General features: G+C 29.9%; 1 protein-coding gene across 7 annotated transcripts in view; it reads right to left on the bottom strand.

Moving 5' to 3' along the window:
* LOC143067803 (myosin-VIIa-like) overlaps positions 1-21,777 on the bottom strand; it is a 141,513-nt gene extending 119,736 nt beyond the window's left edge. For 5 of the 7 annotated variants that reach the window (XM_076241346.1, XM_076241348.1, XM_076241350.1 and 2 more), the window contains exons 1-5: positions 21,592-21,776; positions 19,630-19,736; positions 14,502-14,564; positions 9,628-9,771; positions 7,635-7,743 (exon numbers count right to left, since the gene is read on the bottom strand). In XM_076241346.1, coding sequence (XP_076097461.1) covers positions 7,635-7,743; positions 9,628-9,771; positions 14,502-14,564; positions 19,630-19,736; positions 21,592-21,631 — 463 coding nt within the window. In that variant the 5' untranslated portion in view covers positions 21,632-21,776. Of the gene's footprint in view, positions 1-7,634; positions 7,744-9,627; positions 9,772-14,501; positions 14,565-19,629; positions 19,737-21,591 lie in introns of all 7 variants that reach the window. The other 2 variants (XM_076241345.1, XM_076241344.1) reach the window with 1 other exon arrangement.
* Between the last annotated feature and the right edge of the window lie 179 nt (positions 21,778-21,956).

Raw genomic sequence — 21,956 nt, 5'->3', positions numbered from 1 at the left:
CCAACATTTATCAAACCAAGGATATGCATCACCAATAATTTGTTTAGGAATTGAACAAGGAATTATCAATCAAAAGATATGTTTATCAAGGTAATTTAGTGAGTTATATTGAGACAAACAAAGTTCTTAACTAAAGTATAACTGTATTTTATACTGTCAGTGTGAGTCTTATATCAAATCTTTTCAAAATCAGTTCATACTTTATTGATTACCAATCTATCAATTTGTATTGTTAAACAGAATCTTTGTATGCTTGACCACTTGGGGAATGAGGCTGACTTAATTCTAAACCAATAAGGACATTTTAGAAGAGGAAATAAGGACATTTTAGGAGAGGAACTTGTATAAGTGACTTGTTTTCCAATTCATGTATTGTATTGATGTTTGTATTTATTTACTTGTTTCTAAATAAAACATTGTTTACACTTATAAGGACATTTCATTATATATAATACATAATCATCTCTCAAATAGCATGTAAGGGATGACATCAAAAGATCAATGTAAGATAAAAATCTTAATTCAAATAGTTTGGGGGTGGGGGGTTGAACGGCTGCAAGATTTGGTTATCCGACATTGATTTTTACATATATCCATATGGGTCAATCAATTTTTCCCAAATTAAGTTAAGAGGGGGGTGGGGGGGTCAGTGAAAAAACTATGTGAATTAAGTTTTTTATCCTTCATTGAACTTTTGATGTCGTCCCTAAACGGATGTAAAGCTGAACTCTCACAACACTTCAGAAAGACTTAAAGGATCTTTTTGACTAGAAATATCTCTTTTATATCAATATAAACTCAATATCCTTATAGATGGCAAGTTTTTGACTCTTGTTAAACCAAGTTCCTAGTTAATGAACTTGATCTAATTAATAATATCCTGATGCATATAAATATACAGGATGCTCTATTTTCAATAAATATCACATAATTCTTTCCTGTATGACAATGATATCATAGGAAAAGGAAATCATCTGATTTTTTATACTTCATGGAATCATAAATTCTTCTTAATCATAAATATTGGTGTTGAGTGTTAATCTATTTTCAGTAAAAGTGTGGTGCACTTTAGAAGTTAGCCTTTTTTGGTTTTTTCTTGACACACTAGTCTAAAGATAGCAAATTTCAACCCTTTTTTTACAAGAAAGAACAAATTTGCATATTTTCATACACATTTTGAAAATATTTAATGTATACATGTAAGTACCACCCAGATATTTACCTAAAAGTTGTAGTAAATAAAGACAAACAATGTGGTAACTTAATTAGTTTGTACTCTCATGCCTTCTTAGTATTTGTAGGTCCAAAACTATGCAAAAAAAATAGATCAAAGACACATGACAATATTGCACAGAATGTTTAAAAAAACAAACAATGGTGAATGCTCTATACTGACATTTAAATTTACGAAATATGAAATGTAAAAATTCCTCAAACATTTTCACAATAGCAGGTGCACAACTTCCAACTTTTTTGCAATCTTTCTATTTAAAGTGAAGTTTCAGGGATCTGTAATGAAACCAAAAGGAGTAGTTGATTACACCTATTAAAGTACCCACTTTTCCGTGCACACCCAAAACCCACCCATTTGCATGACATCCCCTTTGGGACTTGACAAATTCAAATTTCAGAAAAAATGATTGCACCCTGTTCTTCAAACAAGATTTCAAATGGTAATAAAACATGATCAATTGCTAACAATGAAAATCTGTTCTGCAGTTAATGAGTAAATGTGTTAAAGTGTGGACTTGTTAGTATTTCCGGGGAGAGAAACTTCCTTCTTCATGCCTACAAGTGTAACATCCGGTCAGACAATATACACATCAATTTTTAATAATGTCAACATTACTGGTGTTCACACCCAAACAACATGGGTCTACACTATGATCAGTTATTATTCCTCAATTAGCCTTTCAAAAAATAACCAAAATCAAAAGAATAGAAAATAAAGACAAATGTTGAGTATTAAATATATTTGTTTCAATTTCTATCTGTATTAAATTATAGTAAAGGATGAAGTACTCCCCAAACTTTTCACCTTGCCTATATTAGAGTACCTTTTAAAAGATGGGAACCTTCTCAGTTGTTGCCATTAAATCTCTTGTGTGTTTTTTTAATCATTTATTTTCAGAATTTGATTTTGATGTCTTGTATGGTTATCTCATTTGAAATCAGAGACAGCTTATCTGGACTTGGGGCTCATTTAGAAACGACATACATTGTAAGTATGAATTTTGTCAATCATTGAGGACCATTTGTTTGCCTCTAGATGACTGATGTCCTTTTTTCCCTACTAAACTGTGATGCATGATTTTTCTTTCCTATTTTCAATTCACCAATTTGGAATCATTTAATTTCACAAAACAAACATTTATTTTCATGGTCTCGACAAGGATTGTGGTTTAAAGGGTAATAAACCTTATGATCTTTTTGTTTGAAACTGTATGATTACTTCTCTTTATTCGCACAGACTTCAAGAAAATCAGTAAGATGTTCACAAGACATAAGTCAGAGTTCCAGTATATTTTTTTTAATTTTCCCCAGCAGTTTACTTTTTAGTTTCATACTTCTCTTGTTTAATCATAATGCCAGATTGCAAAAACTACCAAAATAGATTAATTTAGATACAGTATACATATATTTTGATACAAGATGTCTTTTTTTCAATTTTCGAAAGAAACTATTTTGAGGTCTAATATATATGTAAATTTCCACATATATATATATATATATATATATATATATATATATATATATATATATATATATATATATATATATATATATATATATATATATATGACAGCAAAGTGACAATAAAACTGACACAATTGTTCACTTAAGTGTCAAATTTTTGTTTTTTTCATCTATGAAAAGAATTTACATAAATCTAAAGGAATGAAATAATTAACTGTGTTTGCAATTAAAAGGGACCATATACCACAACCTTGTATTTTGGTTAACATTGAACTTTATCCTTCAGCAATGAAAACAACGAAAATCAGAACCCAATAAACAAAACTGATCTACAGTAAATTACTTGCAAGAAAGGAAGAAAAATATAGAAATTTATAGATAAGTAAAAGTAGACTTAAAAGAGGTTAAACAGTCTGAGGATGTTGTGGCGGAAATTGTTATTATGTAAACTTAAGTAGAATATTGTGTTATAACTAACTGATATCTACTTTAAAGACAACTTACTATGAAACAGTGTGTAACATGTAAACTTGTATTTAATTTCAAACAAAATGATAAGGCATAAAACGTTCAATCAATCTTTTAATATACTGCCTTATTCTGTTGATCAGTTGCTGTCTCACTGATTATACCCACAACCTCAAAAGCCCACAACCACCCCCTTTATTTATTTTGTCTTCTTGGAAGTGCTTAGTGGATAATCTCCCCCTATTCTTCCAACTTCTTTTTTTACAAGAAAACCCTTTTGGGTAGTTTTATATAAATTTACTTTTCAACATCATATAAACACAGCAAACATACATAAAATATATATAAATTTAGTAAAATTCAAAAAGCTTTAATTGCATTTAACAAAATGTAATTTTTTTTAGATGACTGATGTATTCAGTGTCAAATTTAGTACTTTATATATAAATGCACTTGTGAAATAAGTGCAAGTATAAGTAGCTTTTTTCACTTCCTTTCTGAACTCTTAGCTGAAAAACAATGTGTTTTTATTATTTGTATTGGACCAAACAGTGGCATGTTTTAACTAGGTCTAACTTCTTTTGTGACATCTATTAATGTGTATATGTCAATACACAAATCTGTCTATTTGCAACATCATAAAACCTTACAATTTACATGAATAGCCAGGCCCATTATCATTGCTAGTCATTATTAAAGAGTGTCACACTTCAGGGGTAAGGATCTTTATAGGAATATGGTATCCAAGTGTATTCCGGAGGTCCTATCCTGTAATGGACAACTAAGAACTGTTAAAAATAGTGTTATCTAAGTCAGTACCAAAGTGCAATTCCACCAAAACTTGAAAAACTCCATAAAGTTATAAATGATTGATCCATTTCAGATCATTTGCCCATTATTATTATTTTTAGTGTTTAAGGGTGGTTATTTTCTCTCTTTCTTTAAAATCAAGGTCAGAGATTGAATGTCAACCCCAGCTGATAGCATTACGACCAAAACTTATAGGCACCTGACCAGAGTAGGTCTCTTGCATTGAATTCTCATCAAAATAGTTTAAATGATTTCCAATGAGAATAAGTTGAATTCTATTCAATACAAAGTTGAAAGGTCAAAATCACTTAATAGCACTATAAAAAAATCTTAAAAAGTACTACATAATGTCTAGTCTTAAGTTTGAGCAAACTTTTTTTGTAAACAGAATAAACACATTTTTTTATAATAAGGTCATAGATCTATGTCATCTGATGTCAATGTTAAAAGAAATCATCCAAATTGTGTAGGACTAGGTGCCTGAGTGGTGTTAGTAGTCCATCTACAGCGATGACTAGCATGTCAACACAAGGTTGTGAGATAAAAACCTGCTCATGGAAGCAAATGCCATGCTTCATTTTTAATTGACTAGGATTCCAAGTTTTCGGCCTAAGGTGGGTGGTTCTCCCAGGGTAATTCAGCTTCAACCTCTACTAAAAGCTGACCATCATGATTTAACCTGGAGTGCAGAAAGTAGCGTAAAATACCAACAATCAATCAATCAATGTGAATATAGATTAAAATTTGACCATGATATAATTAGTGATGGGTGCAATCTAAATTTTGTGTTAACACTTATTTTCAAATATGGTTTAGTTTCATTGATTTTGATATTAACTTTCCATATTTTCTTACTTCTCAAATGTTACTTACAAACTGATGAATTAAACAAAAGAACATTCAGAACACAATTCAGATAAAAGTCAAAGCCATATAGAATCCTATCAATATGCAGAAGTCATTAGGACTCTAGACTGCTCTTCTCCATAGGGATTTATTAATACACAGGAATTCAACAATTTTATTGTGTTGCTAATCTAGTTGCATTCATCAACTATTGGAACCAAAAAAGCAATGGAGACATAAATTCTGAGAGTAAAAAATTTAATATAATAAAGCCCTAATTAGGACGGGTGATGAGTGACATTAAAAAGTTTACTGCTTAGTACTCATAGTAATAAAAATAATATTCTCATTTAAATTTATCTCCATTCACAATAATCATGGTCTTTGTTTACATCAACTTATACAATTCTGATTTTATAAACAGGATGTTTTAAGGATCACACTTACACTTGAGTTTGAATTTAATGTGTTTTTATGACCATGAACACAGAAAAGGTTGATTTCATATAAAAAACCAGGTGCTCCGCAGGGCGCAGCTTTATACGACCGCAGAGGTCGAACCCTGAACAGTTGGGGCAAGTATGGACAAAACATTCAAGCGTGATACAGCTCTGAATTTGGATTGTGATAAAATTTTTGACATTACATGGGTTTTTTTTAAACAAAACAAATGTCAAGATTTTACAAATCAATTAAAGATTTCTTCTTCAAACTTTTTAAATCTAAAATTAAATAGTTGACACAGCATAGGTTTCTGACACAGAATGAATGTGGTCTAATGAACTTAAAAGTTTTTTTTTGCCTTTGAGCAATTCACTATGCTGTTGAATATTAATCCTCTCAAAAAAATGTTTGAAGAAATTTTCTTTTTATTTATGAAATCTGAAATGAGAAAAATTTAAACCCCCCCCCCCCTTTTTTTTCACATCCCCGTTTCCCTTTCTCCAAAACTGATATCAATTCAAATTTCTAATGGAGTTTGCAACAATAACTACTCTTTTAAATACATCATAAAATATTAAAATGTAAAATAAAGTGCTTGTTATCACTGAATGGTAAAGATTGGTTGGTAGTAAAAGTGAATATACATTGTTTATTGTATAAAACAGCAACATTTTATATTGGCAAATTTCCAATGAAGTTATTTACATAAAGTTATTGGCAAATAAAAATAGAAAATGACATCATAGTCATGTCTGGCAAATGTCCAACATACATTATCTAAAAACATTTTAGATAAGATAAGGAAAAAAAGCTTCATCAGCAACATTTTATATTGGCAAATTTCCAATGAAGTTATTTACATAAAGTTATTGGCAAATAAAAATAGAAAATGACATCATAGTCATGTCTGGCAAATTTCCAACATATATTATCAACTACTATTCTATACAAAGAAAGATAACTCCAATTGAAAATTAATTGCTATTGCACAATATTGTGCAATTAGATATTTCTTGCTATTGTGCAATACTGTGCAATTGAAAATTTCTTGCTATTGCACAATACTTGATATGGAATCCTGATTTGGACCAACTTGAAAACTGGGCCCATAATCAAAAATCAAAGTACATATTTAGATAAAGCATATCAAATAAGCCCAAGAATTTAATTTTTGTTAAAATCAAACTTAGTTTAATTTTGGACCCTTTGGACCTTAATGTAGACCAATTTGAAAACTGGACCAAAAATTAAGAATCTACATACACAGTTAGATTTGGCATATCAAAGAACCCATTTATTCAATTTTTGATGAAATCAAACAAAGTTTAATTTTGGACCCCCATTTGGACCAACTTGAAAACTAGGCCAATAATTAAAAATCTAAGTACATTTTTAAATTCAGCATATCAAAGAACCCCAAGGATTCAATTTTTGTTAAAATCAAACTAAGTTTAATTTTGGACCCTTTGGACCTTAATGTAGACCAATTTGAAAACGGGATCAAAAATTAAGAAACTACATACATAGTTAAATTCGGCATATCAAAGAACCCCAATTATTCAATTTTTGATGAAATCACACAAAGTTCAATTTTGGACCCTTTGGGCCCCTTATTCCTAAACTGTTAGGACCAAAACTCCCAAAATCAAACCCAACCTTCCTTTTATGGTCATAAACCTTGTATTTAAATTTCATAGATTTCTATTTACTTATACTAAAGTTATGGTGCAAAAACCAAAAATAATGCTTATTTGGGCCCCTTTTTGGCCCCTAATTCATAAACTGTTGTGACCTCAACTCCAAAAATCAATCCCAACCTTCCTTTTGTGGTCATAAACCTTGTGTTAAAATTTCATTGATTTCTATTTACTTATACCAAAGTTATTGTGCGAAAACCAAGAATAATGCTTATTTGGGCCCTTTTTTGGCCCTTAATTCCTAAACTGTTGGAACCAAAACTCCCAAAATCAATCCCAACCTTCCTTTTGTGGTCATAAACCTTGTGTCAAAATTTCATAGATTTCTATTCACTTAAACTAAAGTTATAGTGCGAAAACCAAGAAAATGCATATTTGGGCCCTTTTTGGCCCCTAATTCCTAAAATGTTGGGACCAAAACTCCCAAAATCAATCCCAACCTTCCTTTTGTGGTCATAAACCTTGTGTTAAAATTTCATTGATTTCTATTCACTTTTACTAAAGTTAGAGTGCGAAAACTAAAAGTATTCGGACGACGACGACGACGCCGACGCCGACGTGATAGCAATATACGACGAAAAATTTTTCAAATTTTGCGGTCGTATAAAAACTAGACAAGTGTAAGCTCTCTTTCCAAATCTTTCAAAAATTCAACTTTCAACTAAATATTACCAAAAGCTTCAAGAACTGTATTGGCTTCCAGAATTTGCTGCTCCACCCAGAACGATGTATGGTTTGTCACAGAACATAGATACTGTAGTATAAACTTTGTGGTCTCTGTCTGCAAATAAATTAAAACTGTTAAAAAAAAACCAAATATTATTGCTAAGTATGTTGGCAGACAGCATATGCTAAAATACACATGTGTTCATAAACATCTAATAAATTATCCATAGCATGGCTCACTTTTTAAGAGTAATTTATCATAATCTTATTAAGTACATACTTAAGTTTAATAATTAGTTTCAAGTTCATGTTGTAAAAAAATTCATAAACATAGCATGACAGAGTTGTTTTGGGAATTTTCTTAATCTAAAAAACTGACACTAAACATTAATATTTTAACACTTTTTGCAAAAACATAAATTTAATTTACATGTCTAACATATGCATGACTTTCATACAACTTAAGTTTTTTTTTCAATTTTTAACTTTCCATCTTTTGCCTAATCTTAATATCTTGGCATAAAAACAACAAGAACTTCAACAAATCTTTAATGACTGATAAAATCACAGACTGAGAGGAATTTTATAGTTGCATAAGGAATTATAGAATATGATAATGATAAAAACAAATGGTCATGCATATTTGATAAGATAATGGTTCCCTGAAGGATGAATAACTCTGGACAAATTACTCCACAAGTATTGATCCTCTATATATAACCATCTGTCTAACTATTTTAATACATTACATTATTCTGGATATAAATATTGTTACACTTACTGCACAGGCTGGATAAATATTTGTATCGAATTCAATATTACCATATTGAAGTTGATAAATAATTCTTTAATAAATATTTCCTTATTGGAGATGTCACTTTTGTTTAGTTTAATGACTCTTTAGTGAACATACTTTTCCTTGTCTTTGATGATAATTTTCATTCATCCTTGTTTAGTCACAAAATTATGAATATCGTGTCCCGTATCAAATGATATCATACTACAAAAGGCAGAAAACCACTAAAGTTTTAAAAAAAAATCTAACATGCTTTGAAAATATCATGTTAAGGATAGAGCATGACATAATCATATTTGTAAAAATAAATTGAAAATGAAACATATGATTTAATTGATTTAAGCCTTTAGTCATTACTGATAAATTATTTAGAGGAATGACAACCTTCTAAATTGGGGCTATTTCATATTATATATATTTAACTGTTATAAAGTGTGATGCATATTTCACACCAAGACTGCAATCGTATACAGGATGTACTGTTTAAATTCAGATTTCCTTTAATTCTCACCAAGTTTATACTACCTTGGATTGAAATATATAATTACTTTCAAAGGAAATAATTAAGATATAATCAATTAAAAAAAATGCACATTAACAGAGATATGACTTCCTTAGCAAATTGTTGCAACCCATTTGAAGTGTAAAGTTTTATTTAGCACAGAAGTTTAATTTGAATTTATAGGTTAAGGTTGATGGCAAACTTCAATATAAACATTATGCAAACAATTAAAATATCAATTAACTTTTTAAATTCAGCTGTACATGTCTAATATGCACATGAAACTCACCAAATTTGTATAGTAAACTTATACATTTCCTTCAAATTGTATATCTAATATAGATCCTGTTTTCATCATTGTTGAATACAAATTCTTTATGTATCTTAGTCAGGATTTGTTGGTCAGATTTGACTGATACTGGGTTCACTTTTTGCATCCCATAACATTTTCAACAAACAATAAAGAGTTGTTGCTTGAATGTTGGTGAATATACACAAGCTCATGCATTATATATTCTACAAGAGATATTTGTGCAATAGAATTTTTATTGTAAAGCAAAGTTTGGCAGTCTTTTTGAAACTGTCTTTGTCACTGACAACATAACAGTATTAGTTTGAAGCTAGGCTTATATGATATATTGTTGCATATATAATAACAATTTCTGTTACGGTCTGCATAACTTTAAATAAGAGCAGCTTACTTTTCCAGCTCCACTTTCACCACTTATGATACATGACTGGTTCACACCCGAGTTCTTTAAGTTCTGGAAAGCTTCCTCACTAACAGCGAACACATGGGGTTCCACTTGGCTTATTTTCTTTCCACTATATTCTTCTATGTCTTTCTATAAAATGTTCATAAGATAAGATCGCATATTATGGATGGATGTAGTCTATTTTTTTTTTTTTTAATAAAGACCAGAGTAAAACTTATAGCATGAATATTGGTAAATATCATCCAGAATAGATTTCTATATTGCACAAGCTTGCAAATTCAATCTAAATTCTACCAGGGATGATATTCACTAATACTCATGCCATTACCCTTTTATTGTACAGTAAAGCTTCAAAAACTGTAACAAATATATATTTTTGTCACTGAAGATATCAATAATATGAAGTTTTTATTTGCACTACAATATTGCACACAAACTTTCAGTTACGTATATGGGAAATTTTACATTGAGAAATAAACTAACTCATTTTCACATTTAGCCTTTTTCAGTCGATATCATGAAGTTTTACTCTATTTGGTTAAGGCAAACTTAGGTGAGAGAACGGAAACCAAATTTTGGGATATTCGGGACTAACAGAGACAGGACTGACATAGGCAATACTTCATACAGCAGGGGCATAATGATAATTTACATTAATCTACTTTAACACATTATCGATATAGCCCACGTCCCCCAGTCCTATACAGTGAGGTATAAAAAATGCAACTTTGCAAAATACTCCTTACTTTGTATAAGCATAAAAAGAAAGGGATGTTAATGTTCTGTCCATGATATCATAGATGTACAAAGGTGCGATCAAAATAGTGGAAAATATGAAACTGGATATGTCATTCCATACAAATATCGTGTCAAGTACAGAATTTTATAATACTGAGGAATTCAGAATCCCTTTATTGTATTTTATGAACGTACTGACATTATGAATGAAATGTTATCTTTCTCCAATTTACTCTATAGTGCATTTCTCTATTACTGCGTTTGCAAATCAATTTCCCTACAGACAATCTACATCAATACCATAACAGCTAAATGTTTGCATACTTAATACTTAAAGATTCTGATAACAATTACATGTATTGAGCGATGTAATAGATGTGAAGCATAGAGTTTTCATTTCAAAAATTATCTGTGACACTTGTAAGAGAACATCAAATAGTACTGGACCCCTGGGGGTTATAAATTACCCTTGTCTTTTGCAGTGTCACAAGTAGATATAAGAAGATGTGGTGTAAGCCCCAAATTATGAGACAACTCTCTATCCAAGTAAAAATTTGTAAAAGAAAAACCATTACAGGTCAAAGTACAGCCTTCAACACGGAGCCTTGGCTCACATCGAACAGCAAGCTATTATTAAAGGGCCAAAAAAAATGACTAGTGTAAACCATTCAAACAGGAAACCCAATCAAGGTTCTTTTCATTAAGTAAAATTTGTCAGGAGTATTCAGTACACCATTAATTTTAATCATAAGATTTCTTACAAATAGAGTAGCTGTAGAGTTTGTACTTTATTGAGAATGCATGTTTTAGTATCAATTATTCATATATCCCACTCCATTCAGTATAATAAGAGAAATCTATCCATGCAAGAAATAGATAACAGGCCTCAACCATTAGGGAATAAATCGTAGTGAATTGTCTGAAAATCTGTACCTCAAAATACTTGCATGGGACATGCAGTTGATCGAGTACAATATATTAAGATACGAGAAAATGCACTATAGGAATATTCCCTATTTATACTTCAACATCTTACATTTGTCTTATGGTTTGTTTAAATGGTGATTGTTCCTTTAAAGGGTTTAAATAAAGCCCTTACTTGATTCCAAATTGTACAAAATAACACATCCTATAGCTATTCCAATAATGTTTACTATTGAATTGATCATTATTGCCTAAAACATACAATTTAAAATGGTATTCTGCAGATGAAAGACATCTGTCATTTATAATTCCTCTACTGATTTATAACATTAGCCTTGTCATATTTCATGTTAATCATTTGATCCTTAGTTTGATGACTGTTATCCTAGCTATAAAATCCTATGAAATCCTTTTATTTCTTGTCAGTTTCAGATGTCTTTTTCAGATTAGCTTGACAGAAACAAATGTCAAATTTTACATTCTATTCCATCAACCTGGATTAATTGGAACTGCATTATTTGCCTTATATGTAAATTACTTGGAACATAAGACTAGAAACAATGACTAACTTGCTTTCTAGCTCTGATATATTGCAAATTATATTATTCTTGCTTTGCAAGATGTAGCTACCATTGTACCAAATACATGTTTCAGTGGTGGTTGTCTGAGGTGGTTGTAAATCTATGTCTTTTGTAAATTGTTTAGCCAATACTTTTCTCAATAATATTGTTTCACATTTTTTATGTTGATGCCTTTTCCAGCAGATTATACTTTATGGGTATTCTCCAGTGGCAGATCCAGAACTTTTTGTAAAAGGGGGGGGGGGGTTCTCATTGTTGAAGGCTGTATGGTAGCCTGTAATTGCTAACATCCTCTTCATTTGAACTTTGATGGATAGTAGGATGTCTCATTGGCATATATACCACATCTTGTTTTCATATCTTATATTAATTGTGATCTTGCTGTTTGAACCAGCAAAAAACATTTCAGCAGAAACTATTCCTAGGTTAAAATTAGTAGGGGGTATTAGATCCCTTGACCTCTAAAGCATATTGTTGCCTCCAGGAGACTTTTGGGCTGATATTCTATTATAACTTTAAAGTCATATGAAACGAGTTACTAGTGAAAAATAATGTTTATCCAATTTTTAAACCAATGCATATATATATCATAAACTTAGTCTTTAGTGCACGATTTTATTATATTTTAAGCAAACATGTCTTTTAATCATCATTTTTTGTCTCTCTGTCTGTTATGATGTGAAAATATGGCAACTCATTACTTGTCGTGTTTTGAAGTTCACCGATTGTCACCTTATAGTAAACAATAAAGAAAGAAGCATGGATACTGAGCACGTGTTTAACATATACAATCAGATCATAGTTTATTTCAGTGACAGATCCATGTGTATTACGATCACAAGAGGGTCATGCTATGGTCACTTTGCATATGGACAATATGTCGCCAAAATACTTCCTGGAAGCAAGCAATTAAAAAAGAAAAAAAATTAAAGAATTTTCGTCAAAAAAAAGTATATATACATAAATTCAATAAAGAAAAATATCCATTTTGTTATAGAAAACATTTGCATCAATATATCTTTTTTTTTTTTTAGGTTTCATATGACTTTAAAGAAAATTTAATACTGTCAGGACCACATAAAATTAGTCTGACTGCTACATTGTAAATAAACACATATATCCTGGTACTTTTGATAACTATAATACATTGGTTTATATATCAGTTCCACTTTCTGTTTTTTTTTCAATAAATTTTGAATCGCATGCTATTAATTATAATATCAACAACTGTTGATAACATAATTATTAATTGCATCATCAATACTGGTACCCTGAAGTAATCAATGTGATACCAGACTAAGATAAGAAATCAATGTGAGGCATACCAGTGGAGACATGAAAACTCTTGTCCACACAGATGGAGACATGTGACAAATAAATAATACATCATTAATGTCATTAGTTCTAATTATATAACCAATAATTCAATACAAGAGAAATACAAATTAACAAAATCTATAATTGATTTGCAATCATTTTTCGAAAGTGTGTGCTTATTAATATTTTCATCTGAAAGACCATTCAGTTCATTATGATTAATATAATTTCCTTTTTAGTATTTTGATGCTAAAAGGACACCTTAATTTATTTCCTGTTTACACAATTTAATTTTGTAAGCTTACACTTGATAACAAATTATACAATTACAATTTCTATTAAAGTCCATAAGCACTTGTAGTATTTAGCGGAACAAAGCAAAACAAACCATTCAATCAGAGTATTTTTAATTTTGAAACTGGAGTAAAATCTGAATGAGAATAACACAAGTCTATATTTTATGTATACAGACAGGATATGTATATATTGTTACAAGTACCCTACTAACTTTTGTATACATGACCTATGTTTTAGATAAATGCACTTGATTTTATGTACCAGTATATTATTTTTTAACTAGACACTCCTGAAAGAACAATTTTTTAGTGAAACTTTATGTATGTACTTTCTAATATGTTGGACATTACAGCTACCCATGTTTGCACTCCTACAATATTTCTGCATCATAAAATCATCTGTGCAAAATATAGATGTAAAAAGCTACTGAGAAGGCTTAACTGTATTTCCTGTAAACTTTTTTTACTTATACCCTACCAGATCTTGATCTTGCAGCAAAATAGATCAATATTTGTATTCCAACCCTAAATAGTACACGTACAGTATAATCATGAATAGAAAAGGCTACTATTTCATTTGAGTTTAAAAAAAGACATAATAAAAATGATTATAACTTCTGATATGATAAAGGCCAAGTGTCTTGAAGTGAGGTAAACAAATATTTTCTATGGTACATTGCCATTACATGTTAAGATTTCATGATTCTAACCCCAAATCACTCAAAAAGTTTACAAAATACACTTTGAGGTGAATTAGACCAATTTAGGTTCTAAAGATTTGGGATGAGATGGCAGATGGCCATATACATTTGTATGGAATTGTTAAAACCCTGTCCATTTAATGGTTTATTACTAAATAAATGAGGTTCATACACCGTCTACTTCATTTGTATAAAGGACACAAAATACACAAGTTCTTGGTTCTCATATAAAATAACAAGACTTCTCAAATTGACATAAATATGACATATGTATGAAAATAATTCTTTATATGTCTCCTCACCTGTTCATATATTAACAACTGTTTATATGGGTTAACTGCTACCAATATAGACCCTGTAAAAGTCTTGTATTAGGTTAAGGAATATCTCAAAAGTACAAATAAACAAGTTTACAGTATAACAGTCTGTAATTGACAATAAAAAAATGCTAATTCATTGTTGATCATAATGTGTCAACATTTAATGTTCACTCACACAAAAACAACAATATGAATACTGATAAACATTTGGAGGAAATAGTAGGCAGATATGTCACCTTTTTTTTTTAAATTTAAATTTATATATTCAAGTTTAACAAATTAATCATTTTTTAATTCATCAATATAAATTTTTATTTTATCTCAATAAGACTTTCAGATTTCTAATAGATCGATCATTGATTTAAAGTGGCTACTGACTATAAGTATTAAAAAGTTACATTTTGTTCAAGAGCACAATTATTTATAATGCATTTTCCATAGGGTACCAGTGCACATGGTGTTCCTTGTTTTATTTCTTTAAGACTACACCAACTGGAAATGAATGGGTAGCAGTTTCTGTTACTAGAAATGTCAACGTTGAATAAGAGTAAAAAAAAGTATAAACGGTCATAGGGCGAAAGTTGACCCAAAAATGCATTTAAAAACAATGTATATTTTTTATCACTTAGTGAAAAGGGCAATTTTGCTACTACATACAGGAATTGAATATATTTTCTATACTTTGTAAATTATGAATTTGTTTCTCTGGGATCTTATTAACCAAAATGAACAAGCTTTCGACTAAAGTTTTCCACTTCTTATAATATCATTCAGAAGCTGGTCAAGATTATATCCTTAGTGTACCATCTTATGTAAAATGTAAACAAATAATTGGATGCACAAGAAGATTTCAATTATTTAGACCTTGAACTTCAGAAAACTGTGACAAAAACAGTACATGTAACATGCAGCATTGATGCAAATTACAATGCACCTTTTTGCATAATTTCAAATAGACTTAATACACTGAAAGGTCTTATATAATTTTGCATATTTAAATAGACTGCCAAATGGAATAATCCACTTACACAAATAAAGCTGCAAAATTTATCTGCCATCTGGTAACATGAAAAGACTGCTGAGTTGATTTACAAATAAAAGGACAGCATGAAAATAGCTATCAGCTTTATGACATTGATTTACCTGGTCAGGTAACAACACATGAGTCATAATGCCAATTTCCTGATAACCTAATTATTGATATTTTTGCAAAAGATTTGGTTTCTACCCTATAGAAAAAAGTTAAGTGACAAATAATTAAACTTCCACTTTGCAAGCGCTGTGATCAATTGTGTTCCAGATTTATGTCAAGGCTATAAACCATATTTATATGTTTTCTTTAAGCCTTGTAATAAAATGACTGACAGCAATAATTACCAAAAGGAAATACATGGACAAGAAAAGGCTGAACCTCAAGAGCAACAAACATCAGGAAATGAGCATTTCTATGACAAAACAAAATTATTCCATTTATATTCTTAGTCAATGGGCTCTAATGAAGCAAATGAAAATATTTAAGGAACAGTGTTACAATATAAATTCTAATGTCAATTTAAACATATTTATTTAATCCTTATGATAAACATAACCTTTGGGTCTAAAATGGTGATATCTAACTTTACTACACAGTCATATCAAAACATTATGTAGAAAGGAAAGCATCCTCTGTCATGTCTATTGTCATGAATAAATTCTGAATTTTATTTCAAATCATATTAAGAAGCACCTGAGCACTTATCAATCTTTATAAACAATTTGATATTGCATGTCCCTAAGTACTTGTGTTCATTGGCATAGCATTGACCATTACTATCTGTCCTGAATTTTAGCTCACCTAGGCTTTTCTAAATAAAACCCAAATAAGGGGTCCTAACAATGGTGTTTGCACAAAATGTTTTTGTAAATTGAAGCATTTGTCTAAATGATGTTTAAACATTATGCTTTTTTAAGAGAATAATTCTTGAGATTTTTTTTATAAACATCTCAACCTGTAGTACATACTTCAACTTCAACAATACACAGGGTGTTCCTATGATCAGATTTATCAATTTTATGTTGCACTTACAGTATTTGAGCTTGATAAATTTTATCAAAAATAGAAAGAAAGAAAAAAGGTGAATGTAAAATTGTGCATCTTTTCTAATTAACATTATATAGCCTTATATGTATTGCTTTATGCTGATTTATTTATTTAGATGCACCTGTTATTACATAGTAATTACTGTAATGTCATAATGTGACTCCTCCTTTACTTGTACTTGTGCTTTAATAATAAATACCAACAAGAAAAGAACAAAATTGTATGTATTAAGTATGAATGATGTTGAAATGGAGCTATTTGTTAGATTTATATCATTAATGTGTGCATATTTAAACATGTTGTCTCTCTGACAATTTTACCATATCTTTTAATCTTTATTGCAAATTATGTAATGGAACATTTATTTCAGAAGTCTTAAAGTAAACACTCTGCAGTAAGAGTAAGCTCAAAAATGGCACTATCTAAGTTGTAACAGGGGCCTTAGTTTCTAACTGGGTTAACTAATTTAAAGAAAAGATAGCATACTCCACCATAAGGAAAAAGTTCAGGTTTACAATTTACACATTATTTTACATCCTGATATTAATAAAAGTTTTACTGTAAAAGGATAATAAAAAAATGTTTATATCCTTAAACAGGTCATGAGATTAGAACTTTAGATTACCACAAATTTTAAAGCTTTATTCCTATACACTGTATATGTATATGTTTAACTTTTAAATAACATCAACAGTAGTTTTTCTTGACATATATTTTTTGATTTGAGAAAAAGAAAGACAGAGGGTATCATTAGAATCAAACATAACTTCCGAAATCCAGTCATTTATCTATATACAACATAGAAATGAAAGTTCAGCTAAATACAATGTAAATATATTGTGAAAAAAATAAACACTGTAAAAAACAGATGCATGTAGGTGTGATCAAGTTCATATATGTACAAAAAAAATAAGGCTAAGATTACTGTATAATAATGGACAAACCAAAATGTTTAGGACCCAAATTAAGTCATTGCAGCAAATAGTTCAAAACATTTTTTTTCAAAATAGAAACTTGTATCAAACTTGAATAGAATTTTGACTAGGAGTCTAGCCATAACAAAAGATTTGCTCCTGTTTCTGGTGATCTCTGACAACATAGTTTCACTGTCTGTACTACAGGAGTTATGAAATCTTGACAAATTTTAGTTCAGGATAAACAAAATAACTTTGATTTCAGGATTTTATTATTTTTATACACTTCATCTGTATCGCATGTAAAATCTGTATTAGGCATTGAAAAGATATAATCAGATTATCTATTTAAACAGTGATGTACATCATAGATTATGTAGAATTAAGTACAAAACATTGTGTTAAGTTACACTGGTTGACTTGTTACTAATTATATAAAGTCATACACTGGCAGTGTTAAAAAAGAGGGGAGTCTTGAAAAAAAAAAATTTCGAATTCACTAGTTTGAATTTGTGTACACTGAATGTATAGCTTCCTTCTTTTAAAAAAACCTAATTTTTAGTTGTACATTTGTAGCAATTCATTTCTACAAATATGTTATGAATTTTGGTGTTTCTGTTCTTTAAAAGTTAAGAAGGGACTTATAAGTAATAGAATTACTTTAGAATTATACTGTATTCCTTATAATAGTACATTTGTGTAACTTTAATTTCTTTATGTGTCTGTGTCATCCACAATAAATACTTTTAAAGAACAGAAACACACTGTAATTAACTAATTACTCATTTGAACACATCAGTCTGACATACAGACCTATATATGCTACATGTACATACTTATTAAGGTCAACAAATTCAACTTAACATATTTAAGGGTCTTATAACAATTTATTAACTCTCAATTACAAATTCTTACAACTAATTACAATGTGACTGTCAAATAATAACACAGGTATTTATTGTGGATGACACAGACACATTAAGAAATTAAAGTTACACAAATGTACTATTATAAGGAATACAGTATATTTCTAAAGTAATTCTATTACTTATAAGTCCCTTCTTAACTTTTAAATGGACAATTTATTGTGTATGAAATATATGTATATAAACAAGCCTAAATTGAAAACAACGTTCAAACCTATATATATATCTGTACACTACAGGATTTTTTTATGAATCAAGCAGGTGCTTTCCTGCTGACTTTATCAATCTTCATCAAGGAGGCCAACAGATGTTAAATTCTTTATGTTAGTGAACTTTACCATTGTAAACAACCTAGTAACATTTATATATACAAATGTTCATCTCCATTTATTCAATCAGGAATGTTATAAACAAATTAATACTTTGCAGATATAAAACCTTTACACAATTATTTTTAGAGAGGATCAGAATAATCTGATCACTATTAAAATAATTTAACCCAAGTTACATGTATGATTCCCCCCCCCCCCCCAAAATTCCGCCCCACTATTTGATAGGGTTTACAAGTAAGGAGATGGATATGGGTTACAAGTAGAGGAGAAAGCATCATCTGGAATGATGTAGGAAAATACCCTAAGATTTTTTTAAATGCATTAACAAAAATCAAGATATCTGATTCTTTAAAACTTTTCTACTTTACAAAGCCATCCATGAATTTTTTTAGACTTTACATAAAAAAGTAGGATGTGAGGTAAAATTAAAGAGACATGAACTTAAGTAGAGGTGGCCTTCTTTGTTGAAAAACTTAAGACCTAATTAGTTGTACAGACCTTGTTAGGTGTCAGTATATTTGATACATACATGTACATTGTGAACTCAAATTTAGACTAAGAATCTTAGTAAGATGTAACTTATTTTTATATCAAGATAATTATATAATTATGTTGAAGTGTGAAAGTCAGTCTGTTAATCCTATTGGACATGTTGGATGCAGATACATTAGACTTTCATCTTATGATATGCAATAATATATCAAACATCCAATATGAAACTACAAAAAGCTTAATTCATTAATCATACATGTATCTACATGGTTGTTGTTGCTCATGGCTAGAAAGGGTATCATACAAAAGTTCCTGTTTAATTTGCTGACATGTTTGAGATGAAACATTAAGATTTGAAAAGGATACATATATTTTATCTTCTTTGTATCTTGTCTTTAAATTGATATTAATCCCATTTTCATCAATATCACTAATAATAATCATATCACGCACACCATCCTCAGGCCTGGCCCCTGTAAGTAAAACAAGAAGTAACATGATGCATGGTTAAATCATAGATGTACACTGTAATTACATCTACATGTATGGTTAAATGATGGAAAACTTTGTGTAGTAAAAAAATATTTTGAGATCTTTAACCCACACTATGTTTGTTGCTTACTTTCAGAGTTTGTTTTGTTTAAAAAAATAGTCAAAAAGGGTAATGGTTCTAACACATCTAGATATACTTATAGAAAGCTATTTCATGTTATCTTTTCTTCTTAATTCTCTTTGTGCATACTTGACAAATTCTTGCATACAAATATACAATGTATGTACTTAGTTCTAACACGTAAATGTCCCTCAATCATTAAAGAAATAGCCTAAAAAACAATCAAATCAAGAAAAAATTCATTACATGAACCAAGAGATTAAATGATACAAAATGTACCAGTAAATCTGCCTTTAAAATATCTGCTGGTTTACATACATTACAAACATACTACCCACTTTAATAAATAAACCCCCAAATGAAGGTTAAATGGTATGGGCCACGATCATTGTTGAAGGCGGTATGGTGACCTATAGCTGTTAATTTCTGTGTCATTTGCTCTCTTGTGGAGATTTGTCTTATTGGCAATCATACAATATCTTCTTTTTAATATATACATGCAAGTCTCCCATTGGTTGCACCAGAGGTACTATAAAATAATAGTTTCAACAACCTGGCAACAATAAACCTCATATCACATCATCATAATGACATGATCTGGAGTGAGAGAGTAAGAAACTTTTTTTGTTTTTTCAGGATTTTTTTCTGACACTTGTAACTTAGCATAGGATTTCCTGTCAACTTGCATCTGGGAAGCATGATACAATTTCCTGCAAATTTATGTAACTCGTTACTGAAAAATATGATGATATTACATTTATTATAATTAGTATGAACATGCACCAACAACCTTCATAGGGTCATCAGGTAACACCTGTCTTTTATTACAATGTAGGTATGTCAAGCTCTATCTTTTATTGTTGGAAAATACAATTTGCTATTTACAGATATGTTGAGTGGGCAGGTGGGTACAATTGACTTTCAAGGGCAATAACACTTAGAAAGAGTAGACTCATAATTTTGGTAAATTTGACTTATCATGCTTATTTATGTGTATATATCTTATTTTGGTGATCGTTAATTAATGTATCTTTCTATCTCTAAAATTTCCACCAAAAAATTGTGAAAAAATCATCCTTCAATGACAGCAACCCCTAAAAGAGGTTGTCTGATGAAATTGGTAACTGGTCAAGTAAATTTTCTCAATTTGCTGATAACTTTTCACAGTTTCTCTTTCACTCTCTCTATCTTCAATAGTTTCCGCCAAAAAAAAAAGAGTCATCATTAGGGTATTCATACTGAGGAGTCGACTAATAATTTCTGGTGAATTTTTACTACTAAGTGACAGTCTTTCTTACCTGAGACTACTAGTAGTCTCAGTTCTTACCAAGACATATCTACTAATAAGGGATGAAACATTTGATTTATTTATGTCATTTTAAAATTAAATATGTCTTATTTTGGTCAACCCATATTATATTGTCATTATTGTAATATTGAAAAGAAAAAAAGACATGATAAAATCTATTCATAGAAAGCAAAAATCAAATTTTAATTGGAATGATAATATGTATGTATATAAGAACAACCAGAGACATATAATATATGTCTCTAACCAGAGACATATAATATGTCTCTGGAACAACCCAAACTCGGCAACACATGACATCTGCAGCAGTCTTTAAAAAAAATGGTTGTAATTCTTAATTAAATATTTTTAATTATTTTAAATTATAAATGGAATAAAAACGTCAACAATAATTGGCAATTCTTACCACGATGGGACATTCCAGGGCCACCCAAAGCCGAGGACATTGCTTGAATTTAATTAACAACGAGTGTATCTACTATCACTATTAACATCCTTTATTGAACAGCATCAATACACAACACTGACTCAGACAATGAGTCTACTGCTTTTAACTTCACCGCCACTCCCAGAAGGCCACATTTCTCTCGACCATTTGATGGTTGTTGTCAATCAAAAGATAGTTTTTATCATTGTTGATTACCTACTCATACCACAATGAAATGAAAAATAATGTAACCTGAAGATTCAATATAAATATTGCGAGAATATTCATTAAAATATATAATAACAATGAAATTTTACGACATTGCAGTTTACGATAAGCGCATG

This window comes from Mytilus galloprovincialis, chromosome 3 (genome assembly GCF_965363235.1).
Source record: "Mytilus galloprovincialis chromosome 3, xbMytGall1.hap1.1, whole genome shotgun sequence".
Classification (NCBI taxonomy): Eukaryota; Metazoa; Mollusca; class Bivalvia; order Mytilida; family Mytilidae; genus Mytilus; species Mytilus galloprovincialis.
This window is presented reverse-complemented; position numbering and strand designations above follow the sequence as displayed.